General features: G+C 51.2%; 9 protein-coding genes across 9 annotated transcripts; 4 read left to right on the top strand and 5 right to left on the bottom strand.

The window, feature by feature from the left end:
• Positions 1–95: 95 nt before the first annotated feature.
• Positions 96–843, top strand: M438DRAFT_240341 (signal recognition particle, SRP19 subunit; the record flags this gene model as incomplete). The annotated part of the gene is made up of 2 exons (XM_029899521.1): positions 96–558; positions 611–843. Coding segments are annotated over 2 exons (696 nt in total), but the record flags the coding sequence as incomplete, so codon positions are not given.
• Positions 844–1050: 207 nt separating this feature from the next.
• M438DRAFT_336892 (fatty acid hydroxylase) lies at positions 1051–2275 on the bottom strand (the record flags this gene model as incomplete). The annotated part of the gene is made up of 2 exons (XM_029903934.1): positions 1051–1204; positions 1257–2275. 2 exons carry the CDS (start codon positions 2273–2275, stop codon positions 1051–1053), a joined length of 1173 nt encoding a protein of 390 aa, XP_029759111.1.
• An 884-nt stretch (positions 2276–3159) lies between these two features.
• On the top strand, positions 3160–4810 carry M438DRAFT_276822 (splicing factor, CC1-like protein; the record flags this gene model as incomplete). The annotated part of the gene is made up of 3 exons (XM_029900875.1): positions 3160–3968; positions 4019–4495; positions 4549–4810. The coding sequence occupies 3 exons, from the start codon at positions 3160–3162 to the stop codon at positions 4808–4810; spliced, it is 1548 nt and encodes a 515-aa protein (XP_029759110.1).
• A 406-nt stretch (positions 4811–5216) lies between these two features.
• On the bottom strand, positions 5217–7285 carry M438DRAFT_347141 (uncharacterized protein). The gene is made up of 2 exons (XM_029905831.1): positions 5809–7285; positions 5217–5720 (listed from the first exon to the last, which is right to left on the bottom strand). The coding sequence occupies exons 1-2, from the start codon at positions 7138–7140 to the stop codon at positions 5460–5462; spliced, it is 1593 nt and encodes a 530-aa protein (XP_029759109.1). The 5' UTR covers positions 7141–7285; the 3' UTR covers positions 5217–5459.
• Positions 7286–8050: 765 nt separating this feature from the next.
• M438DRAFT_50192 (uncharacterized protein) lies at positions 8051–10864 on the bottom strand. Its single transcript, XM_029910140.1, has 3 exons — positions 10564–10864; positions 8857–10505; positions 8051–8805 (listed from the first exon to the last, which is right to left on the bottom strand). Coding segments are annotated over exons 1-3 (2283 nt in total). The 5' UTR covers positions 10566–10864; the 3' UTR covers positions 8051–8173.
• A 1277-nt stretch (positions 10865–12141) lies between these two features.
• M438DRAFT_347136 (MFS general substrate transporter) lies at positions 12142–15171 on the top strand. The gene is made up of 9 exons (XM_029905830.1): positions 12142–12522; positions 12572–12766; positions 12824–12875; positions 12922–12985; positions 13042–13105; positions 13407–14004; positions 14239–14332; positions 14392–14496; positions 14678–15171. Exons 1-9 carry the CDS (start codon positions 12268–12270, stop codon positions 14877–14879), a joined length of 1629 nt encoding a protein of 542 aa, XP_029759107.1. The 5' UTR covers positions 12142–12267; the 3' UTR covers positions 14880–15171.
• Positions 15172–18464: 3293 nt separating this feature from the next.
• Positions 18465–21890, bottom strand: M438DRAFT_347135 (Metallo-hydrolase/oxidoreductase). The gene is made up of 5 exons (XM_029905829.1): positions 21487–21890; positions 21073–21201; positions 19995–21021; positions 19243–19939; positions 18465–19187 (listed from the first exon to the last, which is right to left on the bottom strand). The coding sequence occupies exons 1-5, from the start codon at positions 21732–21734 to the stop codon at positions 18772–18774; spliced, it is 2517 nt and encodes an 838-aa protein (XP_029759106.1). The 5' UTR covers positions 21735–21890; the 3' UTR covers positions 18465–18771.
• A 383-nt stretch (positions 21891–22273) lies between these two features.
• M438DRAFT_336887 (uncharacterized protein) lies at positions 22274–24233 on the top strand (the record flags this gene model as incomplete). Its single annotated transcript, XM_029903933.1, has 2 exons — positions 22274–23513; positions 23566–24233. The coding sequence occupies 2 exons, from the start codon at positions 22274–22276 to the stop codon at positions 24231–24233; spliced, it is 1908 nt and encodes a 635-aa protein (XP_029759105.1).
• A 212-nt stretch (positions 24234–24445) lies between these two features.
• Positions 24446–25195, bottom strand: M438DRAFT_336886 (uncharacterized protein; the record flags this gene model as incomplete). The annotated part of the gene is made up of 1 exon (XM_029903932.1): positions 24446–25195. One exon carries the CDS (start codon positions 25193–25195, stop codon positions 24446–24448), a length of 750 nt encoding a protein of 249 aa, XP_029759104.1.
• Positions 25196–25706: the final 511 nt, after the last annotated feature.

Genomic DNA, 25706 nt, shown 5'->3' with positions numbered 1-25706 from the left:
GAGTGCTCTCTCTAGACTCTAGCATCACACCTGTGTCCTCCCACATCTGCCACGACCAAGGCATACACCCAACACGCACCATGTCTCGTCATGCTCGCATCGAAGAAGTGTCGGACAGCGACTCGGAGCCGTCCGAGATGGATCCCTCGGACTTTGACCCTGGCCTTATGCAGTCCATCATCCAGCCCGCCAACATTCCATCCACTGCGCCTCAGCAATCGCAACAGCAGCAACCTGTCCTACAGCCTCACTTTCCTGGCCGTCCCCCGCCAGATCAGAACGCCGAACTCGAGCGTACCAAGCACTACCAATGTCTATACCCCATCTACTTCGATTCAACTCGCTCGCGCGCCGAAGGAAGAAGGGTTGGAAAGAATGAGGCTGTCGCAAACCCCCTAGCCCAGGACATCGCCAATGCCTGCTCGCAGCTACCTGTCGGTGGTCGCGTTGTCTTCGAGCCTGCAAAGACACATCCCAAGGATTGGGCGAACCCTGGCCGCGTGCGTGTCTTGGTCAAGGAGGATGGCAAGCCCTCAGGGAACGGTTCCATCAAGAACAGTGCGCCATCCAGCTGACTCCACGTGAACGTCCCAGAACTAACCTCACACAGAGCATCAACTATACAAACTAGTCGCCGATTACCTACGGGCACATCCCACCACAGAAGAGTCGCCCATGCGTATGCGCATTGCCGGCCTTCCACCACCGACCAAACCCATCCCGCCGCCAGCTGCACCTAAAGGTTGGAAGATGGGTACGATATTACCATTACATTCGCCCGCTCTGAGCGGTGGAGGCGTCAACGAAAACTACTTTAAGGATATGATGCAGGAAATGCAAGGCATGCAGGGCCAGCCAGGTATGCCAACCCTGCCCGCCGGTATGGAAAGCATGTTTGGCGGAGGCTCCCCTGCGCCTGAGCCACCCGTTTCAAAGAAGAAGGACAAAAAGAAATCCAAAGCCTAAACGCCTAGCCAGTTCCTGGAATGCCCAAGCACCTCACACCTTTCTAATATACATAATCTTGACATGAACGCTTGATATGAACATTTACGACGTCTTGATGACCTTGGGTGGGGTCATGGGCAGCTCGGTCTTGAACACCCAATCCCAGAAGCGGCTGGTGACACCAAAGCCGTTCTCGTAATCGGCAAAGTGGTGCGCCAAGTGGTACTTCTTCAGCTCGCGCCAGTAAGCAGGGAGGCTACAAACACGTCAGTTCGAATCTTCACGAGTTAAAGAGTGATGCGACTCACGTCTTGTGATGCAAGAAGTAATGCGTCAGATCGTAGCAAATGTATCCAAAAATACCACCACAGAAAACCGCAGTGGCAGCGTTCCAGTCGTAGAAAAAGACAGCGTGTGCGAGATACCAGAAGGGTGTGGCGAGAACGAGGAAGAGTGTTGGTGGCATAACCAGACGCAGTCTATCCATAGGTAGGTAGTGGTGAATGCCGTGAAGTAAGAAATGCAGAGTAAGGCCAACGCGATTGTCAGGTAGGTATTGGTCCAGATGGAACAGGAAGCGGTGCAAGACGTACTCGACCAGCGTCCAGATGCAGAGGCCAGTGATCCAGTAGGAAGTAAGACCAACAGTGGAAAGTCCTTGACTGGAGAGGTAGGTGCCGTAGGCGACGGGAGGCACCCAAACGGTAGGTACAACCCACCAGGGCGTCTTGCTCAGGGGCTCGAGGAAGTTGCCGAACAGAGGGGCGCTGTCTCCACCCTTGTAGTGACGGGGACGGTGGACTTGTTCAAGGTAAAAATCCTTGGTGAAACCACCCCTCCATACCTGCATCAAGAGAGGCTTGTTGAGGTCGAGGAACTTGTGTGTGCGGTAATCAGATGAAGCATCCGTCTCTTTAGACAAGTCTTCTTCGCAAGACATTCCAGTGTTCTCGTACAAGGGCTGGTTGACGCCGTCTTTGCGCAGCTGCTCGGCGCCAGCCTCTGAAGGCGGAAGGGGTACAATGTCGGCTGGGTGGGTGCTATTGGTGACGGACTTCATGACAGGCTCAGTGGCAACAAAGCCGACGAGGTAGTCGTCCAGAATCTCCCAGGCAGATTCCGAGTGGAAATGGGAAGCCGTGTCGTCCATGATGTCCTTGACATCCTTGCCGCCATAATCAACAATCAGGTCGCCGCCGCCGGGATGATCCTCGAGGAAAGGAGTAATGTCGTAGACCTTTGTGCCGACAGTGACATAACAGGACTTGGAGGTGTTATGCGCGGCGACGTCGGCCTGAGGAATGGTGGGCAATGTTCTACCAGGCATTGTGTCGCAAAGAGCCGATCAGGTGTATGCCGGAGAGCGGCGGGCGGAGCGAATTGGATAGAGAAGAGAACAGGCCTTTGATGGATACGGCGATTGGCGATTAGAAGTCAAAAACAAATTGAGAGTGGAAAGAGGAAGATATAAGAGTCTCCTGAAAACGTAGGCAACAAGGTTGAAAACTAAGTGAGGTGATGGGTGGCGTGCCATGTGAGGACCCTTCTTAGGGAAATTGAAATCGGACCCAAACATCTCGCTCGGGCCGCAGCTTTCCGCTGACTCTTGCCGCTTCGTCCGCTCTTTACTGTTTACAGTATCAAATGCACATCTGCCTTGCTTCAGCTTGTCCGCCACTATTGGAGTCTTGCGGAGAGGGTCGCCGTCCTCGACAACTCGATCGTCGCATGGTAGTTTTGCAGGTCTTGTTTCTGCTCGAGAAGGCGATTACCGTTTGCTCTCATTTGTTTTTGCAGATGGAACTAGAGCGCTTCGCCAAGCAAGCTTCGCGACTTCCCTCGGATTGAATTTGCTGAGCTGCCGCCTCTCCTCTCTCTTCACTGCCGACAGCTATTATCATTTTTGATCTTGATTCCGTGTATATCCATCGTCTTCATACTGCCTATCACACTCCAATCAGAACCCACTCTATCTTTCAGCCCAACACGCGTGCCAATCACTGAAGCGCATCCACGCCGCAAGTCAGCGCAAGCCTTTGCTCCACTTAGTTTTCTTACCAACCAGACACTATGGGCGCCCTAGACATCTCCGTCGAAGAACTCCTCGAATCTGCACAGAGAGACGCTTCCGCTCAAGAAGCTCAGAATGCCACCACCAACAAGGATGATGATGGTGCCCGCTCCCGTCGCGGCACCACAGCTGATGTCGACATGAAAGACTCGGACAACGTCTCTGCTAACGGAAGCACCCGTAGTAGACGTAGAGACCGCAGCGGTGACCGCTCTTCACGCCGCCCTGATTCGCGCGATCGTCGTGAGCGCTATCGCTCCAGCGGTGGTGACTTTTACCGCGGAAACGGTCGTAACAGAACTAGATCCCCCTCAGACGACGACAGATACTACCGTCCTTCTGATCGCTCCCGCAGAGACGACGACCGCCCACGCCGTCGCGACAGAGAGCGTGGTGACCGCCGTTCGCCCCGTCGTGATCGCGGCGACTCATACCGTGGTGGACGCGCTGCTCGTGATAGATCTCCCCCTCGCCAAAGAACTCCCGAGCCCACCGACGACGAGCGTGATCGTCGCACAGTCTTTGTTCAACAACTCGCCGCTCGTCTACGCACCAAAGAGCTCGAAGCATTCTTTGCTCAAATTGGTCCGGTCAAGGAGGCTCAGATCGTCAAAGACCGTGTCAGTGGTCGCAGCAAAGGTGTTGGATACGTGGAATTCAAGGAAGAAGAGTCGGTTCAGAAGGCACTTGGCTTGACCGGTCAGAAGCTACTTGGTATCCCCGTCATTGTACAACTCACAGAAGCTGAGAAGAATCGCCAGGCTCGTGTAGCAACTGGCCAGCCCACGCAATCTAACGGCATACCTTTCCACAGGCTTTATGTTGGTAACATCCATTTCTCCGTCACCGAGGAAGATTTACGCGACGTCTTTTCGCCATTTGGTGAGCTCGAGTTTGTCCAATTGCAGAAGGAGGAGAACGGACGCAGCAAGGGTTATGGTTTTGTGCAGTATGTTACCAAGACCACCTAACATTTGCTGCTTATGCTGACCATTCTAGATATGTTGATCCCGCTCACGCAAAGGCAGCACTCGCCGACATGAATGGTTTCGAAATCGCCGGTCGCCCCATCCGCGTCGGTCTTGGTAGCGACAAATTCACCCCTGAGTCCACCGCAAGCTTATTGCAACGCTTTGGTAGCCAGAACCAGGCTGCTCAATTCCAAGGATCGTCTTTCTCTGGCGCTGGAGGCCGTGGTGCGCATGCTGGTGGTAACAACAACTTTGATCGTGCCGGCGCCCGCGAAGAAAAGGGTACTGGCGGTGCCAGTGCTCTTGACGACGCCGATGTCGGTGGCGTCAACTTTAACAACTTCAGCAGAGACTCCCTTATGCGCAAGTTGGCTCGTACTGAAGACCCTGCTCCACAGACTCAGGCCGCTTCCTCCCGCCCTCATGCCGATGCCAAAAAGAATGTCCTGCACACTCCCGCCCCCAGCCGCTGTATTGTTGTGAAGAATGCCTATGACGAAGCCACGTAAGTTTCGTTCTTCTCGCTCTATCTGACCTATATGTTGACATGTCTACCAGGCAAACCGACCCCCATTGGGCCAAAGACCTCGAGGAAGATTTCAAGGAAGAATGCAGTTCCAAATACGGCAAAGTCGTTCATATCGGTGTCTTCCGCGACAGTTCTGACGGCGAGATTTATGTCAAGTTTGCCGACATTGCTGGAGGCGATAGTGCCCTCAAGGGCCTCAACGGCAGGTACTTCGATGGCCGCACGCTGACGGCCACGCCAGTTGTTGATGCTGTCTACAACATGAATTTCCCCAAAGCTGCCAGCCTCTAGGAGTTGCCTGTCATACTAAGGAGAGAAAAGGATACTCGATGAAAAGAAAAACCATACGATGGTTCATAACTAGTGCTGACGGCGCAGATTGCGTTCTCCCACCCGAGCTAATGCTCATGGCCCACATTGGATTATGTCTGCTCAATCAAGGTATAGCCACAGCACAACTTCTTCGTCGCTTCTCATTAAGAATTGCGCACTGCTGAGCCAACAGCCCTACAGTCTATTCCGACTCATTCTGACTCGGTCTTACCCTTCTCACATAGCGTCTAGTTTGAGAGTGTTCATACGATGGTATTGCGGGAAGCAGAAAGTTCTGGCGTTCTAACGAAATGCATTCGAAGAGCATGGCAACAAAATGATTGGCAGGAGCGAGAGAACAGAAGGAAATATGAACAAAGAAAGACAGCTTGACAATGTATGTCGATTGCATAGCGAAACACAACCTGTGAATATTTCTGCACGACCACTCCTCTTTACCTATTGCCATTTTCAGTCAACTCTGTGGTACTTGAGCACCTCTATGGTGTGTGCATGTTCCCTTTTTACTTGTTTCCTCCCTCGCTCACAGTCATCTTCTCAATCCTTCTTCTCCAGAGAGCACCGACACCCCTGTCGCCGCCCAATCTAGCCAAGGTAGGCACAGGACTCAGGCCGTCCTTGGAACGATCGGCGGTAGAACGTTTAGGTGAAGCAGGGTAGATAGGGAACGGTACAGCTTCTTTAGGTGGACTGCTATCACTTTCCGCACGCCGCCAATTAAAGAGACGAAATGGTAAATCAGGGGGTAGTCCTGCAGTGTCGTGGCTTGGCGGAGAGAAAGGAGAGGAGCTGCCATCCAGGAAGGGATTTGTGACACACTCCGAATATGAGGACGAGGGCGGGTTTGGCGAAGGCGTTTTGATCGTATCTGGGGAGATGATCTTTAGGGAGGTTGTACTGGTGGGACGATGACGTGGTGTCAAGTTGGTAGAATCTTTTCGACTTGCTGTACTAACGATGCTTGCATCGAGAAGGATGTTCCTCTCCTCCCAAGTTTCTGACTGGACTTCAGGCTGACATTGTCTTCGAATTGGCTGATTGGACTGAGGTGGGGGTGCGGGCGACAACGAGGCAGAAGGAAGGCAATGCTGAGGGGCGGGTGAGCTCTGAGTAGAGTAGTATTGTTCAGGCGAGTACAGATCAGTGGAAGGATCGTGGGCCGAGATCGGTTCAGGAGGGAGCTGTTCGGGCGAGTAACGTTCAGAGACTTGCTGCCCTACTGTGACAGCTCTTTGGCGACTGTGACCTTCGCCTAAATGCTGTTTTTTGCCTCCTCCAATGGTGTTCAATCCAGTTCCATCAGAATCTTGGTGACCGGTTGTGGCAGCCGTCTGGCGACTGGACACTCTCTTTGGCTGCACATACGGCATGCCTCCTAGCCCAAGATTTCTGTCCGGTCGCTCGCTCGTAGCCTCCTTTCGCTGACGAGCCCACCTTCTAGCTTCCCGGAGTTTCGTGCCCATCTTGTCCATTTTGGCGAGAGCAGTATCGACACAGTCGACATCGCCCACGATATACCTCACCCACTCGCGACAAAAGCAGACACGAGTACTGAGCATATCCGATCTTCGCATCGAACCAAGCAGCAAGGCACCTAGGGCCATGATAACCTCCAGATTTCCTCCCATTCGTGCCAGAATGCAGGCCACGCAGCCGTCAGTCTGATATCCGTATTTGGGAGTAGGCAACCGATTGAACTTTTGCATGAAGTCGGCAGATGAAAGCCATAGCGCTTGTATCTCATCCATCAAGGCAAGCTGCTCGGTTTGAGAAGCTGACAAGCCTCCAGCGAGTGCAACAGACTGCCAGATCTCCTGGGTCCTGGTCTCAACTTCGTACCGCAAGGCGGCAAAGATGTCTTCTAATGGCTTAGCGTTGAGACGGCGATGGAGGCTGCACAAGCTGTGGTTGATGGACCAGGGTAGGAAAGATGGGAGTGTAGTAGCAGCTCTCAGCTTGGAGCCGAGAAGGGCCATGCGTTCGTTAGTGTGAGACACGTAAGTTGTCCAGACGGCTCCATCTCGAGGAGTGCTGATAGGCGGACCGTGGCAAAGGACAGAGGCCAGTTGGCTGACTTCGAAAGGAAGGAGGTCAGCGTAGCTTCTGGCACGACGGTGTGTCGGCAACATTGGTGGAGGTGCGTGCCGACGGCGAGGAATCCATCGTGCCGGTCGGTCGAGAGAAGGCGATCGAGTGAACGAGAGGTAGGAAAGAGAGGAAGATGTCGACGCCGCTGAAGAAGCTCGTTGGTGGTCGCTGAAATGGTCTGTCATGTTCTCGATGATCATGGTTGTGATGACAGGATGATCGTTTGTTGTTCGAGCGTGAAGTTACAAGATGGGGTTGCCAGTGCGAAGTTGTCGTCAATGACAAAGTTTGAATCTATGCTGGACATGCGTGCCGTCTAGAGATGCGATTCGAGTGCTTCAGGTTCGAATTTGATTAGGAGAGTTGGAAGACAATATCTTCGTGAGGACGTAGATGAAATACGCTGTGGTCCAGAGTCAGCTACCTCCACTCGAAGTTTCGCGTCCACATTTCTACAGAAATGTGTAGCATACTTGGGCTCAAAAACAAAGACAAAGACTCGCCCTGTCTTGGGTATTCTTCGAGACCCGAGTCGAATATTCCAACTCTTTTTGCCGTCATCGGGACCCGGCTAGCATTTTCTATCCGAGACACATGTCTTCCTTTGACCTCGTCTATGAACTGTGTGTCTACAGACTTCTGCAACAACGTGGACTTGAAATCTCCGTCAAATTGTGACACGGGTATTGAAGAGAACGTTTCAAGCCCATAGGGCATAATCATAGTATATGAGATACCTATCTTGACAATTGCTACCCATCCTTTCACCCCGTACCATGCATCACACAACTCCTGAGACGCTCTTGCTTAATTTGATGGGCCCTTTGGCACGAAAACACTTAGCTCGCTAGTATCGCCCAGACGCAGAAGAAACAAGATATGATCAAGGGACAGACGCTCGCTACGTCTGTCACAATGCAAGCAAAAACGAAAGTACCAATCAAAATGATTCAAACTTTTCTTAAGTAGAGGGTCATGACTCTGCATTTCAGCTGTGCCGATATTTGCAGGAGCGTCGTTGAATCGGCACCAAGTCAACCTCAGGAATTTACTCCTGATGGTGCGATGAAGTGTGATTCTAGTCGAAGGTTACAAGAGGGGGACGCGAACCGGGTATTTCTACTCGAGGTTGATGTTCCTGCCCCGCAACATCATTTGGTTCGTTTATTCAACACAGGAGGACGAAAAATGCCTCGTGAGAAGTGTGAGTGTGGGTGTGGCGTAAAACATGTCTCAGCGTCCAGGAACGGTCCAAGCATTGAAACTCTGCATTGAGCTTGACCGCACTTGGTGCCCGTATTGCATAGGGTTGGCGCTGACGCAGAAAGAGCAGACGTGTGCATGTTGTGAGGGATCGAGACCAACGCAACCAGAGTGCGAATACATGGCACAGAGGTTGCATTGGATCATCCTACCATCGTCAAATGGAATTTGGCAAATGCATCGTGTCATGGCACTCATGTCGTTCGTGAATTGTTGTTGTTGTTGTTGTGCGGGAGGAGCAAAAGAAACGGGGGTGTAATCCATGGTGAAGGAGCCGCGAGGATCAAAGACGGGCGCTGTTGAGGTTGCCGTTGGATAGCTGACACTATGCGACTTTGCGTGTGTATGTGTGTATCCTTGGTTGTTTGGAGGCAGTTGCTGGGTCTGTATCTGTTGGACATGCTGCATGTGTTGGGGCCTCTGTGGCCGAGGTTGCTGTATCTGTTGAGCTTGGACGGATAATTGTGGTTCTGGCGGCTGGTATGTTTGCTGTAGTTGGTGTACTTGCTGTAGCTGATGAGGACGTTGTGGTTGTGACATCTGTCGGGGTCTTGAGACGGTGGAAGGCATGGTATCTGAACGGACTGCGCGATTGACTTGAACTGTGATATAATCAGTATAAGCTTGGCTGAAAGGTCAACGGCCTGGCTTACCGGGTGGAGAGACGCGGTTTACAGCGGCCTGGCGAAGGGCGGATCCAGCGTCGGTCTGCGTGTGCATGTCGTCCTTGTTGAGATCCATGGCGGCCAGATTTTCGAATGAGCTGTTCAACGATGACAGAGTGTTGCGCCTGCTTTGCACGCTCGATGGTCGCTGCTGCTTCTTGGCGCTTCCCTGACGTCTAAGTTGAATGGCGGCGGCATAGGCAGCTTTGCACGGCGTTTTCAGGGAAGCCGTCGAGTTGGAACGGTGCAGCTGCGCCATTTCAAGGTTCTCGGACGACTTGTCGAGCCTCGCCATTTTGGCCGATCGCTCTTGTCCAGCATTGCTCTGGGCAAGGGAATCGTGGCGGTTGGGCCACTTGTTAGCTGATACAGTGTCCGAGTCGCTATCTGAGTCGTCCCATAGATTAGGGTATTTGTCCTTGATTGACTGCGTGTCCTTTCTCGGCTGGGTGGGGCTTTCCTCGATAACTCTGGTCTCTGTCCTTGCCGTGCCGTTGGCATCGATGGTTAGGACGACAGATGTACGAAGCTGAGGCCGCAACGTTTCGGCAATCGAGGACAGAGAACCCCGAGCTATTCGCTTCAAGGGAGAGGACCGACGCGAGAGATTACAAACGGAATTGCTCCGAGCAAGGGAGGCTGCTGTATCGGGATTGTTCGACCCCAAGTTGGGACTCGGCTTTAGAAAATTGCCTACGGTGTTGCTTCGCTGCAGACCACCGGTCTTGACAGGCGAGGCAGGACCCGAGGTCGAAGGGAAGGCAGGGGCCAGACACGGCTTCTCGGGTGGCACAGGCCGCACTTGAGGAATGCTAGGGAAGTGAGTGCTGACAGGGGACGAGTACAGGTGGGTTGATTGCACGCTAGATGTTACGGATGGCTTCTTGATAGTCGTCGGGGTAGCATATGGCACGTTGTTGGAACTGGAGGAGCGCGTTATGACAGGACGTGACGGAGCCGATGACTGAGGAGGAGCACATTGGGAGGACTGGGGGAGGGCGGAGAATCGAGCAGACTGGGAGGATTGAGCGGACCAGTGTGAAAAAGGATCGTCGGCGTTGGCAGTCCAGGCAGGAGCGGACAGCGGGGCAGAAGCAGTTCCTGAGGGCTGGCTCCAAGAGTCGAAAGATTGCTGCGGGACGGTGAAGCTGAAGGCGGCAGCATTGAACTCGGGCTGGCGTAGGCTAGACGGGTCCGAGACGGAGTTGTCCAATCGCTGAGGCCTGCGTTTGATCGAGGAGCCACGGGTGGGAGGGGGAGTGTGCATCTGGAAGACCTGAGACTGGCTCTGGCTCTGGCTTTGGCCCTGCTCCTGGCCGTGTGCAAAGACCGGACTCGTGGCATATTCATATGGCTGGTAGGCGTGCTGTGCATGCTGATGGTGATGTTGATGTTGGTTGAGTTGCTGCGGATAGGCTACATAGCTCTGTGTGGTGCTGTCTGCCGATGTGGCCGTCGATGCTATCGAGTCTCTTTTCTGGTAGACATGGTCGTAAGTGGGAACTGCATCGTGAAAGTGCGTCTGCGTGGGTGTCGCGGCATTGGCGTTGGCGTTGGCATTGTTGTTGTGGTCGTGGACATTGATGTCAAAGACGGTCGTGGTCGGGGTTGATGACGGCGTGAATTGCTGCCAGTCCCTGGACAAGGGTCGTGTCAGCCCTGGACAGGCATTTCGTGCCGCCTGCTTATGCTTGCATGTCGCTTGTCGACCTACCAGTTCATACTTGATCCTCTTGCTTCAAACTGGCTCATGTTTCCTCGCCGCAACAACAAAACACACGTGTAGAGCGAGTCGCTGTCAAACGGCAGGCCCAAGGGTGTATGTACGAAACCCTACGGTCCAGTCCGCTTCTACAAACGTCCCTTGCAGTCCGCCGACACATGCCACGCCCGCAGCGCACCAACAATCATCAAAGAGGCCCATAGCTTGCCCAGTGCCCACCGCGCAGCTGCCGAGACTGTCAGACCCGTTTGCACCTCTTGATTAGACTTCCGCCAAACGAGTCTGCTTCCGCCGCTCCGCGATGCCCACCGGCCACTGTTCCCTGGGTGCAGCCGTTGCCTTGTAAATCTTGTCTGCCTCAGGGTCCGTTCTGCGAGCCTGCGACCATATGACAATTGCGTCAGCCCTCTATGCTACGAACACCCTAAAATTGTCTACCTGTTCGTGCGAGGTACACCGCATGCCCATAGCAGACCTGCCCAGGTGACTAACGTACAATAGTCTACGCTCAAGACTGCATCTCTATGCCCTGTCTGCTCCAGCGCTCTCTCCTGATCATTACGTTACCACCGCCATCATCATTTGACCCCTTTTTTTTTCATCCAGCCCGTGAATGCTGCTCTTGGCCCCAAACTACTGTTGGTGAGAAGCTTCTAGTAAAATGCAAAAGAGGTAAAATCCAAAAGCTTCCAAATTCGCCGCGCAGATGAGGCAGTCGCTAGCCAGGCACAGGCTGGGCTTTGCTCGCTTGAGCACGGTCGCCGTACCCACTGCCTTCCCATTCGGTCTCAACACTCCCAAGCCTGTAAGCCACCGCTGTCTTCTGTATCTGGTATTCTTATACGATCGCACGTGGCAGTGGCAGGGTTCTTGCCCTTTGCTCTGGAGTTGTCTTGATAGGGTTCGAAAAAGCCTCGGTTGGCTGCACCTGTTCCAAAGTCCCACTTCGATATCTCCAACCTCTTCCGTTTCTTCGCTCTGCACCTCAGCTTTCGGCCTAATGAGGAAGTGACTCTCTCCAGCCTATCTTGTTGGCTTTGCATGTCTATCTCGGCTGAAAAGTCCTCCAAGCTACTGGATTAGTAAACGGCGTCCGTATCTAGCAAATGTCAGATCGCTCGATCACCGATTCACCCAACCAAGCCCTCTGCAAAAGCGCCGGGCAATTGACTTCGACTGCTCGGACGGGATTATGCATGTGCGTTGCTCCGAGGCTCATAATCCCACACTATTCCCAAGACGAACTTCACGCCTGATCTTATTCACGGCACGTTTTCATGAACCCTCACTACTACGACGTGCACTCGCGGCTTGACTTCACGAGAGGAGAGTAGGCCATCTCCGAATGAGCAGTCGTTCATCAAGCTCTCGTAACACGGGAAGATTGGACGTTTACCCCTCATTCAACACCCTTTCTCCAGAGTCCAGCTTCGTGGCTCGGGTGACGACGATCTGCCGCTCCCCAGATCGACACTGCTCTTACCTCTGTTGAGGCTGCTTGGCTGCTCTATGCCGTACTATCCGTCTTGTAATTCACTCTGCCCGCAGATATTCGGTCAAGTTGCATGCGAGGATGGCTCGTCGCTCAAGCCTCCATCGTTCCTTTGCCAACATCTCCATTCTTGACACTTCACTCTCGCCGTTGGCTCCTTTGGTTGATGCTCTTCTGGAAGGCGATGGCACAGTTGGCACCAGATGCAAACGGGTACCACCCCAGCAAGAGTGCACGCGGCCACGAGAGAATTAACCGGAGTGACATCGATGCGCGATTCGTATTGGAAGAGGAGCATTCGCCTTTTCCATACTCTACATCGCATTCAAGTTCGCAGAGCCTCAAAGAAGTCATTGCTTTCGCTCCCGGTGACCAAGACAATCCCCACAACTGGTCTAATCGAAAAAAATCCTTCGTCGTGTTCAATGGAGTAGCTCTAGTCAGTGTGGGTTCTGTTCGGCGTGTTTGTGTTTCTAACAGAAATTCAGGTCATGTCTTCGACGATAGGGTCGTCGATAGCAGCAGGAGCGTCGCACCAATTTGCTACCTTCTTCAACATCACGAGCCAAGCGCAGCTGGTCTTGCCGACATCCTCGTACCTGGTCGGATACGTTGTTGGCCCGCTACTGTTCGGTCCGCTAAGTGAATACCATGGGCGGAAAAAGATCATGATACTCACTTTCGTAAGGACTCGTGTTTTTGATCAGTGTTTGACAGCTCTGACGATGCTCCGCACCTAGGCGCTATTTTCTGCTTTCACGTTGGGCTGTGCATTAGCACCCAACTTTGTTGGTCAGTCTTATCAGGCTCTGTTACCCAGCTTCGTCTGACTTTGCAGCTCTTTGTGTGTTTCGACTTTTAGTGGGTATAGGTGCTTCCTCGCCAATATCGGTGGTGGGTGGGTGAGCATGCAGATCCACAAACGTCTTGAAATGCCCGGACTGAACTCCCATGCTAGCATCTACGCAGACATCTACCCAGACCCTGTGACTCGAGGTCGAGCCCTGACAATCTTCATGACCGTAAGCCAGTTGCATTGCATATCGCCCCACTGAATAAAGAAGGACGCTGGTATCCAGAATCACGATATCTCCGAGACCAATTGACAGTCGCTATCTCTTGGCAGAGGGTCTTCTCGCCAAAGACTGAAGAGAACGATCACCAACGATCTTGATCTTCAGACGGTCACCTGCGTCTCGTACACACGCTTCTACCTCGTGGTAAACACGACTGGTCGCTGTGGAAGCTAGGAGTGTTGGGATTCTCGATACTAGCGTCCAAGCAATTTAATGTCGAGCAGTGAGGAGCTAACCACTGGCGCAGGCAACGACGTTTGGCCCAATTCTAGGACCTATCATGTCAGGCTTCATCGCTGTCGTCTCCTGGAGATGGATCTTCTGGCTTTCGTTGATTATAGCAGGAGTGACGTGGCCGATCCTCTTGCTCAGCTCAGAAACTTACGCACCCGTCATCCTTGTGACACGAGCACAGCGTCTTCGCAAAGAAAACAACAACCCCAACATCTTTGCACCGCTTGAACTAGAGCATCGTGACATGAGGCAACTGATCACCGTCGTACTTACGAGACCGGTCCGGATGTTTCTTTCCGAGGCTCTTGTGCTGTGCAGTTGCCTATACCTATCTTTTGTTTACGCGATCTTCTACATGTATTTCCAGGCCTACCCGACCACATTTGAGGGAATCTACCATTTCAACTCTGGTGAGGTTGGATTGACGTTCTTGCCAATCGGAGTCGGAGCCCTACTCGCGTGCGGTCTCTATCTATATTGGGATCGTGTTCTGGAAAGAGCAAAGGCGCGGGATCCGCCCGCTGCATGGTCGCAGAGTGAAGAGTATCGACGGCTCCCTCTGGCGTGCATTGGAGGCCCGCTGCTCATGCTCAGCTGCTTTTGGCTTGGATGTATGTGTAACGGAGATACATGTTCCATGAGCCCACAAACCATCAGGGTGATGCCCCCACCGCCTGCAGTCGTCGCAGGGCAGAAAAACAGAGTACCTGCAGCCTTAGAACATTCTCGTAGCGGTGCCAGTGTACTTTGTACCTTGCGACGTTCGGATAGTGCGACTGATGACCTCGTGGTCGTGTATCTTCTGTCCGCGATTAGCATCAACCTGACTGATACTTTCTTTCCAGGGACAGCTCGAGAGAGCATTCATTGGGCCGTGCCTGTCTTGTCCGCCTTGCCTTTTGGCATGGGGTTTCTGTTGCTCTTCATGTCTTTGATCAAGTAAGTCGCCTTGTCCGTCCAGGTATCCTGATCTTATCATCTGACCGGTTCATCTATAGCTACCTGGTAGATGCCTACGAGGTATTTGCTGCAAGTGCCATGGCAGCATCCGCTTGCTCAAGGAGCTTGTTCGGTGCAGTCTTGCCGTTCGCGGCAAGACCGATGTAAGTACATGTGATTCGAAAAAGGGTGTCCCCCTCTGAGCCTTCTAGCGGAGTGTTGATCCGCCCCGCACAGCCTCTGTGGCGTTATGCAGTACAGTAGTATCGCTAGGGACATGCAGGAAGAAAGAGAGTCATGTCCAATCATGATCAAATCGCTAACCTCAGTGGCCTTGTTTGGTAGGTACCAACGCTTGGGTGTCGCATGGGCCTGTTCATTGCTGGGCTTCCTAAGTTTAGCAATGTGCGCCATCCCTTTCGTTTTCATCCGCTACGGAAACACCATCCGCGAAAAGAGCAGCTTCTGCCAATATCTGAAACAGTGTAAGATGCAAGAGAACGAGCAGCGGCAAGTGCAGGAGCGAAGAATGCAGCAAGAGGGTTGACGAGGCCATAGCTGTGGAGAAACTGGTCTAGAGTGAACGGACACGCATACAGAGAAAAGTTGTGGTTGGTTCAGACAGAAGAATCACATTCAACGGGAAGGAACTTTTCTGTGTTTTTGGTTAAACGGTCTAGCATGGAAAATGCATGTGTGTTTTTTGGGCTGGGCAAAGTAAGGTGGAGTTCGGTTCAACCACACCTTGCACGTTGGGTGAGCACTATGGATTGCGCAAAATCGGTTCGCGGCATGCAGGTACATAAAAAGCGCGAAATTTATTTTTATGGGATTGGCATTCCATGCATGAACTTAAGGGATTACGAGAGCTTTGTAAGTACTATGTAAGAAGCAGTTTGTGCAAGATAGCGTTTAATGATACGCTCGTCCCGCTTTGCCTTTTGTTGAACGCTTTGAAGTGTCTGTTCTCTCGGATTGAAGATCACGACTAGCGTCATCTCTTCACGGCCGAGCGATTATGATCACCAAACGAACGCCGTTCTTCACCGTACGTACGGGACTAAGGGCTCGTTCGGTTCGCGCTCAATAACTGACTTTGAAGGGGGTGGATTGAGGCCAATAAAGCTCGATGTCGTAATAGTAGTCGATATCGAGGGTGTCGTTCGGTTCGAGGGCTCGGTTTCGAGGGAAATATGGCGATGGGCAGCTTCATTCTCAGATCTGGCTTTTTTAGCGTATTTCCCTGCAAAACGGCGTGATTTACCCTGTTGTTAAAGATGCACCCCCCTACCCTCTGTACTTTTCAAAAACCTGGCCTAAGCGCTTTAAGACTTAATGGATTTCGACGACGACTTCGAGTGGCATGCCCTACGCATGTAATTAGCTATATATAGCGTTAGCAACTGCCTTTAAGATAAATTAGAGGGCGTACATACGGTGTATATAGATGTTAGTAAAGGCGTAAGGTAGATCGAGCAGCTCCGCGAGGCCGAGGGCAATAGTCGTATATATAATTTTACGAGGCTAAATAAGTATACCTTCGAGGTGTTACTCGACTAGCTAACCTCGCGAGGGTTACTAACTAACGGTAGAGACATTAGATCTACTAAGAAGTTAGCTATCTTCCTATATATAGCATCTACTAGTTACTTATATCGACAAATGTAGGAGGTCTTCTAATACTCTATAGCAACGCTGTTAGCAATTATACATTAAGTAATAGTTAGCCTACTTAAATTGTATAAAGAGACGGTTAAGTTACCCGATAAGGAGACCCCTACTTCTAATAAGTTAAAGCGGCCTAAATTTAAACACTTCCGAGACTATGTTAGAGCACTCGACGGTAGTTATGTTCCTACCTATGTTACTAGCGACGAGTTAGCAGCGTATAGAGATCGAAAGGGTAACATATTATAGAACATCCTAGCTATTTGTAACTTTAATAGATAGTTTACCTATATCTACGTAGGTTAGGAGGGGTCTACGTATAACATACGAGTACTTAAGGCCGCGAAGTAGGAGGAAGGGTCGCCGCTAATATGTCTATTAGGCAAATATTACCTTAGTAACGTAGGATACTCGAACAGCGACATAGTATTAGTACCTTATAGAGGAACTAGGTATTATCTACGCGAGTAGGAGTTAGCATCGAGAAGGCTATCGACTAAAGAGGAGCTCTTTAACTTACGCTATTCGTCGCTACGTAATTACATCGAGAGGAACTTTAGTATCTTTAAGATAAGATAGTAGGTGTTTAGAAAACAGCATCGCTATTCCCTTTAGTTCTAGGCGTAACTAGTAATGGCGCTAACCGCGGTAAGTAATCTAATCATGTAAGAAGGTTAAAATGACCTAGTATTTAAGGACTAGGAGATAGATACTAAGAACAATTTCGAAGGCGCTAGTGTCGATAAGAGCTCCTTGCTAATAGCGTAGAGGCGCGAGGCGATAGCGACAGCAATGTAGACTAATTATTAAGGTTACTTAGAGGCAATAGGCCTTTAAAATCGATGAAATCGGTGTGTTAGAGCAGAAGTTAATAGTTCTAAGAATTTAGAGAATTTAGAGCTCTAAGCTCTAAGCTCTAAGTTTAAAGTCGATGGATTAGCGAGCAACCTTAGAAGAATAACAACAATTTTTTATTAACTATTTCTCTAACATTAACCCTCGCGCCTTATTCCCTTACTAACTACATACCTACAAGCTTACGCCTTATAGTAATAGTTGCCTTAAGGAACATCTAAGTAGCGCTGTCGCTAGTTGCGATAGCATTAAGCACCTTAATATGCTAATCTAGGTCCATTTCTATAAACTCCTCTTTAGTCTCTATAAGCTTAATCTAACTAGCTATAGCAGCTCTAATAGGGTTAGCATTAGCGAGTCTCTGCTAAAGGAGGTCATTACTACGCTTTAGTTTACTAGTTAGTCCTCTTATCTCTCTTTAGTTTAGCTTTTGTCGCTTTAAGCTAGTAACTGCGACAGCAATACGCTCCTTAACAACATCTCGAGTAATGCGTACATCCTTAACTAGGTCGTAAGTAGTATCCTACGCCGGATTACTAGTTAGATTAGTCTCCTCGACCTCGCTATTAGCTAGTCCCTCTACCGTAGCTAGAGTCCGCGAAATTCTACCTACCCGACGGCTAGTTATAGTCCTTCCCTAACATAGTTTATATAGCTCGTCCTAGTAAGGAAGAGGCCTCTTCTTAAAGTATTAAGAGCCCTTATAATGTTTAAAGAAATTAGCTATAACTTCCTTAGATGCGACGGGCAGTCCGGCATTACTAATTAACTACCTAGATAGGTTAATAATTACGACCTAAGCCTTCTAAAGTTTCTTAAACACCTCGAGCTTCGACTTTATTCTCTACTTAGTTACGAGCAAGCGTAGGTGCGTAGGTATATATAGTTTAATGGCCTCGGCGACAGGGGTCTAAGTAGCTAATTTCTACCCATTTTCCTGCATTAGACCTAGTCTCTTTTAATGTACGAGTTCTTCGACAAGGGCCTACTCTATACGAGGTAACTAATTAAGACAATTACTAGCCTCTTAAGTCGATGCCGGAGGCTTACGAAACAACTAACTAAGCACTAGCAGCTCTAGCGACACATCGCGATTAGGTTAAGTCTACGACTAAGGGAAAGGGTCGCTATCCTAAGTTGACTAAGGAGCAATAGCTTAAGGAGCAATAGCTTAAGAAGTAATAGCTTAAGAAGGTACGTCGTCGACGGTAACTTGTTCCTAAGAAGACATAATAGGTTACTTTACTGTTTCCTGTTTACTAACGGTAGAACTCTAGTGTATTTGTAGGCTAATCTATACTACGCACCACCTCGAGCGTCGCCATTAACCCTCTTAAGTCACCTCTTCTATCGCTATTTAACTCGTCGAACCGAACAACTACCCTATCTTAATGTTGCTCGAGAACAAGAGGAACTACCTTAAAGAAGCCGCTGCCAAGAACTAGTGCCGCCACATTACAGAGACCTTCGATATCGCGAACCGAACGAGCCCTAAAGAATGGAAGATCTTCGAAGTATCATGACAAAAGTCCCTGGTTGGCAGTTGCTTGACAGACTTTCGGCAGGATCGTGGTGCTGATGTTTAATAAACAGATACGCTATGCTTTGCAGCCCTGTGAACCTCCTCGGCCACTAGAAAATAACCATCAGCCTTCTCACAACTCTTGCCTATATCACCCGGCAGTGCCTGACGGCTGAGGGACAATAAATCAATGTTGTGAGCTTGCAGAGTATTGAATGATCAGCAAATACTGCCTACGACTACCATGTTACGCCTGGACCCTGCTTTCCCTAATGTTGCGATTCCACCCGGGAGCGTACATAATATTTCTGCTCCTTGAATAGCTTCGGAGTGTCCATAAGTTCCGTTTTGTCTTCCTCCAGTTTCTCCTGGCCTGTCATGCCGACTAATTCCCTTACTCCCAAAGTGGAGCAACCACCTCAACAGCCCGTTCAACCACAGCGCGGATCCTGTCAGCCATGCTCCGCATGCTGCATTCTACCTCGAGTGTCTCGAGCCAAACCTTGGCCACAATCTTGTCTACTTTAATCTCCAGACCCGGTACGGGAATGCCTGCATTGTGAAGACGCTCCAACTCTACCATCTCCAGCTGAGCTCTGGCCTTTTCCGCTGCGATGGGATCGTCAGAAGAACCACTGCCGTCGTCCTCGGAAATGTTGAGTTTGGGTCTTGAGATAGGCGTGATGGCATCTTCGCCGAATTGAGCTTCGAGGAACATGCATAGACGGGATAGTCTTTCTGATGGGCTGATGTGTGCGTGAAGGTTACGCTTGTTTTCATGGTGGTCGTGTGAGTGTTGACTTGACGATTCTGCAACTAGGTTAGAATGGTGATTCTCGTGAAGTCAAGGGAGGTCGAAACTTACGCTTGACGGCTGCAGGGCTGCTTTCGACCGTGAACAGAACGGCAAGAACAGCATCTGCGATTCCGTCATTGGCAATATTGCCTTCCCACTCAACTTCAATCTCGCCACGGCTGGCAATTTGAACTACGACTGATCCCATGACCTCGAAGACTGTCGCCTGGTGTCGTTCGATCTCTTCATCGGCTTCTTCGAATTTAGCACCGCCATTGGTCTCCGCCTTCACATCTTCAGAGGGTGATGAAATGGTTTTGATGGCTCCAAATGTACCCTCTAGAGCCCATTTGATCAGGTCGAGTCCAGCGGCCGCAAGTGTAAGCCTTTGGCGGCAGAGGATTGTCGTGGTTGTCAAACCAGCATACTCCTTCAAGTCCTCGGGTGCCATCAAGCTGAGTTTGAAATCATTCTGTACCAAAACTCCAGATACGATCTGATCCTCGTTGGCTGTCTTGTACTTCTTCTCACCCCGTGTCACGCCGCCTTCGTCAGAATCAGGGGGCGAAGGAGGAGCGTTCGATATCTGGATTTGGTTTGCGAGTCGACCGACGACTTTGGCAACCTTGTCTTGTCTAAAAGGGATGCGGAGCTCTTCGCAGTTGGCTGGAGAAAAGACCTTGACGGGTGTCGATTTGTTCGCGTTAAGTGACAATAGCTTGGACTTTAGTCTCATCATGTTGGTCTTCTCTCCGTGGACAAGGATCTGTTTTGGATCGGTTAGTGAGGTTCAAGGAATTACACCATTTGACAGTACTTACCACGACAGGGGCCGCGACTTCCTCGATAAACTCGCGATTTTCGGTTCCGTCGACATGCGCTGCGAAGGAGTATTCTTGAACAGTACATCTCCGGGGTATCATAACCTTTTCTCCTTCTGTGCCGGGCTTTCCTCTGCCGCCTACGCCCTGCACTCTACCGCCAACCCTGCCAGTCATGACCGCTTGGATGCTTTCTGGTTCGGTCAAAATCATCTTCGCCATGGTACCTTCAACACTGTAACCAGTGACGATGACACCATTCTTCGGGTCTGGCGCCCAACGCTCGAGGAGTGCACGAGACACTCCATTTTGAAGCATGCCAGGAGAAGCAAGCATGACACATCCACCAACGTCATCGAACCTGTCGAGAGACTTCAGGTTACGGATCCAGCGGAAGTCCCAGGGACCTCCAGCGCCAGCTTCGCCGCTGCTACCGTCAGCTGCTTGGGCTAGCCTGTTCTGAAACATGGACTTGATATTGTCGTTCATAGCATCAATGTACGTTTGGTAGACAAGCATACATTTCTTTGCGAGATTGCTGGCGTAGTAGATGGGATATTTTCTGTACTCTGGGTGACGGTTCCAGTAGTCTTCAAGAATGAGAAGAAGCTCTTGGGCACGGCCAATAGCGAATACTGGCATGAGAACACGGCCACCACGATTCAAAACTCCAGTCAAACTCTTCATCAAGGCGGTCTCTCGCTCCAGCCGGGGTATGTGGGAGGCAACACCGAAAGTTGACTCGGTGATCAGTACGTCGACTTTGACACCCTTTGGAGCGGAAGCAGGGATCAAATGGCGGTCATGTTCTCTGGAATAGTCTCCGGTGAAAAGGATGTTGAGGCCAGCAATCTCGATCACGTACATGGCGGCACCAAGCACGTGGCCAGCTGGGTAAGGGGTGATTTTGATACCTGTATGGGTGTGTGTGGTGTGGAAGGCAATGGTCTGGATCATGGGAAGAGTGGAGAGGACATCGGCTTCAGTGTATAGTTGTGTTGGTTGTTCTGCAGTTGCGTGGGTGTTCCTGCTCAAGAGTCAGTCCCACGTCATAAGCTGATTGGGGCGACGGACGTACTGCACACGAACTGAGTCTTGCATCAGCCATTTGTAGATGGCTTTGGTTGGGTGCGTCATGAAGACGCGACCCTTGAAATTGGTCTTCGCCATGACATAAGGCAGAGAGGCAGCATGGTCCAGATGGAAGCTGTACGGCGCGTTAGCCATCGGAAAGAGCAGGCATGGGGCTGCAGAGCATAGACTGGTGAAGCAGAAGCCGAAGGCTCAATGAACCAAGCTCACGGTCACCGGCACACGACGAGAAGTGGTGGAAAAAGAATTCGATTTGGTTTATATACATACTGCGGGTCAAGCTGCCTAGGTGTGCAGGGTATGGCGTGCAGATGCAGGCAGTCAAGGGGACGGGGTGAGGAGTGGAACAGTGTGCCGGTGCAATGACCGTGGTGGTAGTGGCTTCTTGAATAAAACTTACTGAGTGATGAGAAGAATATCGACAGTGCTCAAGTCGAACTCGTCGTAGAAAGGGAGAGAGGCCAGACCATCGTAGGCAGGATGCGCGCCAGCATCGAGCATGACAGTTTTCCCCTTGTATTGTATAATGTGACATGAACGTCCGACCTCATTTCCACCACCCAAGCACAGGAACATCAACTCGTCAGAGGGGTCGACGGGCTCTTCGGGCTCGGGCGTAGCCGTGTCGAGCTTTCGTTTTGTGGCCATGGCGAGGAGTGCTTTGTCTTGTTACAGGTCTTCGAGTCTCGCGTGTCCGAGAGATGGAGAGTATCCAGCAGCTCAATCGTCGCCTTGGGATGCGCGTAATATATCGTGTGATGCAAGGGTGTCGTTGGTGTTGATGATGTTGTTGTTTGGTGGATGATGAGGACGAAATAAGTCGACGTGATGGGCGGGCGCGGAGCTTGATTGAGGAAGTGACGGTCGAGACGGAAGCTTCCGGCGCGTTCAAGGCCGACCGTCGACCGACATGGCAAGCATCGAACTTTGACCAGCAATCCGATCATGACTGCACCAACCCAGTAATACCGCCTCGAAACAAGTCGATCACACGCTTCCACCTCACTTCACCTCTCTTCACCTCTCTTTGCCGCACTATATCCTACTCGTATACCGCATCATCACATACTCGACTGCTCCTCTCGGCATGTTCTGTTAATTCAGCTATCCATCTGCTACACCTTTAGCTGCGCAGCGGCCACGGCCGCAACACTTCCCCCGTCGCATACCTCTGCGCAGTCGCCATCATGTCGCACAACATGTCTCCATCTCAGCAACCTCCTCCGCAGTTGCCTCAGCATCCTCAGCAACCACAGCAGCAGCACCAACAACAACAACAGCCGCGACCACATCCGCATCTTCCTCAGCAACCACACCAGTCGCATCAACCCATGCAACCTGCTTCGCGTCCTTATTCCCCATACCAAAACGCTTCTTCTCCCACGGGAATCGCCCTTCCTCCTGCCAAGAGACCACGCCTTTCGCCCAACCCTCAGTCACCGCACACAGCTCAAAGCCCGTATCCTCCGCCGCCTGCTCTTCCCGAAAGTCCCTATGGCAACTACTCCCCCATGACGGCTGCCAGTCCACCCGCCTTCAACGCCCCTCAACCTTACACTCCTTCACCCATGCCTGGTGCCATGGGCCCTCCCCCACGGCCCACTCAGGAAAAGCCCGAAAAGGAGGACAAGGAAAAGATCACAGATATCAGCGACGTCACCGATGTCTTCCACGGTTCGGGTATTGACTTGAGGGAGGAGGAAAACTACATGACCAGCACCTATAGAAACGTGCACAAGAACCCTTCTTTCAACTCGTCCTTCGGTTCAAACACAACTGTCGCTTCGCCAAACAATAGCTTCGGTCTGGTCTCGCAAGGCTCTTTTGGAACACAGCCTGCTTTTGGAGGAAGTGGTCCCATCTCTCAACCCACCATGTCGGAGGAATCCATCCAGGAAGAGCTCGATCGCAAACATCGCGCTGCTGCGCTTGCCCTCAATGAAAAGCGTCAACAACACCTGAACGATCCTTTCTTGCAAGCCAACAACATCCGTCACCGCATGCACAGGATAGCCTACGATCAAGGTGTCGCTTTGAACGTGGAAGGCTTGTACGACAAGCTACCCGAACGTCCACCCGGTGTCCAGGGCGTCTCGGCAACTGGTCCCAACGGCACTGCTGCAGCCGTCAAAGCACATGGTCTGCTTCAAGAGACTGCTCCTCTAGCTGAAATTCTCACCTTGGTATCACTTGCTGCAAACGAAAGAGTGCGTTCGCTTGTCGATGAATCATATGCCATCGCACGTGGTAGACGCTATGGTAGCCACGGAGTCGTCCCTCCGAATCTGTCAGATCTAGCTATTGGCGACAACGAATCAACAGCGGCCTCTGAGATACCCCGCATCACAAACTCGGCTTGGGAGAAGGTCCCTGAAGACAACCTCGAGGGAATAGAGGGGGATGGTATGGCAAAGAAAGAAGCACCGGGTAAGTATGCGTTATTCTGACACCTTTTCTCTACCACTGACTCGGAGGCCAGGAATTAAAACACTACCGACAAAGTCATTTACATCAGCCATCTCTACGCACTTGTTGGACTTGGCCAAACAAGATCGTGATGCCGAGCGCGAGCGAGTGCGCAAGCGCCAGGAACGTGCTAAGCGTGCCAATTCAGCCGCCAATGCCGACAGTACCAACGGCATCGATCCAGCATCTGGACCTGCAACCCCTTCCACAGCAGCCGCCCCAGCTTCTGCAGATGCTTCCGGCCAAGCTGCTCCAGAAAAGCCCATGACGAAGAAAGAACGCGAACGACAGGCGAAGATGGGTCAGACCGAAGAGGTTTTGCACAAGAACTCCAACAGCACTGCCGCTCTTCAATTAGGTATGGGTAAAAAGAAGAAGTACAGTTGGTTGACAGGCGGTGCACCAGCAACCGCATCGAACCCTTACAAGCCAACTCCAAAGGCAGCATCGGCCGGTTCAGCTGCGAACGGCGCGAGCGGCGGGCGAAGTTCCTCAAGTGGCGCCGGCGGTACTGATAAGGCATTGCAAGCACGCGAAAGGAAATGGGGAAGCTGGAGAGAAGACGGCATCGAGGGCAGAGGCATTCAAGTCAGGGATTGGGTTGTCGTCCTTGAGAGGGATGGCAAGGAGAAGAAGGCTCTCCAGAAGAGCCTGCTGAAGCTCGACAGCTCTGGCGAATAAATAAATATGCTGCATGCTTGCACACTGCCTTAAGCAAAAGCCTCGGCGACTGTAGAAAAATTCCGATCAGGAATTCTTGAAACGATATCGGCATTCAGTGCTGTCAATGATGACATGAGACCAATTCAAGTATTCCTGATCCTCTGGGTTGACTCTCAAAGATACCAAAGACCTTTCTCTTTCGACGAGTTCCTCTTTCCCATATGGTTTCCTCAGTCTTTTGAGAGTCCTTTGCGTTGTCGACCTCTTCCGAACGTAACAGACTTTGGCACAAATCTCAGTGCAGCCATGGATCCGGCAATTTCATCCATTGAAGTATCTGTGGGTGATGCATGTCCTTCGGCTTTGGCTTTCGTGACCTCGGTCACCATATCATCTGCCATGGCCAATAGCGTGCGAGTGCTTTGGCCGGGACTTTGTTCACGGACAGCGTTTGTGCCTTGAGATCCGCCAGCTTTTCTACTTCTGCCCTCCGGTTTCAGTAATGAAGTGCGATTGTCAGAGCCGTGGTTCACAATGTAGAAATCATAGTTCTTGGGAAACATATGCTTGTCGACCAGATGCATACGTCGCTTCTGTGGGGTGCTGCAGACCTTTTCGCAACCCTCCACAAAGCAGCGATACGTCTTTTCGCCCCTGTCGCGTTTGATGGAGTTGAGAGGATCATGGTGTTCGGTGATATGCAGAGAGAGGAAATGACTCGAAGGAAAGTTCTTGCCGCATGCTAGACATCTGTTGACGTGTGACTTGAGATAGTGGATCTCGTAGTCGCCGTATGTGGTGAAGTTGACGACCTCATGAGGGGGGAGACCGCAAGTAATTGTTTGACTTGCAGTGGAATGACTGTGCGGGTCCAGTTGTGCGTATTTGCCAGGTGGTTGCAAGTTCTGGGTGACTGGGTGGTTGGTGGATGATATATGATATTCTTCAGAGTCTGAATCTGTTCTTAGGCGTTTTGACATGGCGATGAAGGCACTGGGGGATACTTAGACGATTCATCGGTTGAGCCAGGGTGTTGACATGAACGTCGAAGGAGTTGGCTAAAGCAACGCAACAGGTTTTCTTATTTAGCGTACGCAACTCCCTCTACTAGCATGATTGTCGCTAGCAATACAAATACACGGCATTTCTCAGACCGAAGGACCCACTGCGAGTTTGTAATTTCGACTTGCCTATTGGGCTTTTCAAGTCTCATGTGCTTCCAGATGGGTTGGTAAGTGGGCATGTCAATGTACCTTGAGGCTTGTGAATTAGACGCGCTGGAGCTACCGGGTCAATTTTAGCCGGCCCCGTCAGAGCCCTTCAGGATCGCGCCTGCCACAAGCACCCTTGACGAACATCGCGCACAGCGACTGTCGTCACCCCAGCAAGTCGTCTCCTTGTTGTTTATCTTGATCCCTCGAGTTCGCGCCATGGATCTCACCGGCTCCCTCGCAATTTCCGGTTATCACGTTTACATCTGACCTCTCGTAC

Source organism: Aureobasidium pullulans, assembly GCF_000721785.1.
Source record: "Aureobasidium pullulans EXF-150 unplaced genomic scaffold scaffold_13, whole genome shotgun sequence".
Classification (NCBI taxonomy): domain Eukaryota; kingdom Fungi; phylum Ascomycota; class Dothideomycetes; order Dothideales; family Saccotheciaceae; genus Aureobasidium; species Aureobasidium pullulans.
The sequence above is the reverse complement of the archived record's forward strand: the minus strand, read 5'-3'. Positions and strand labels throughout refer to the sequence as shown.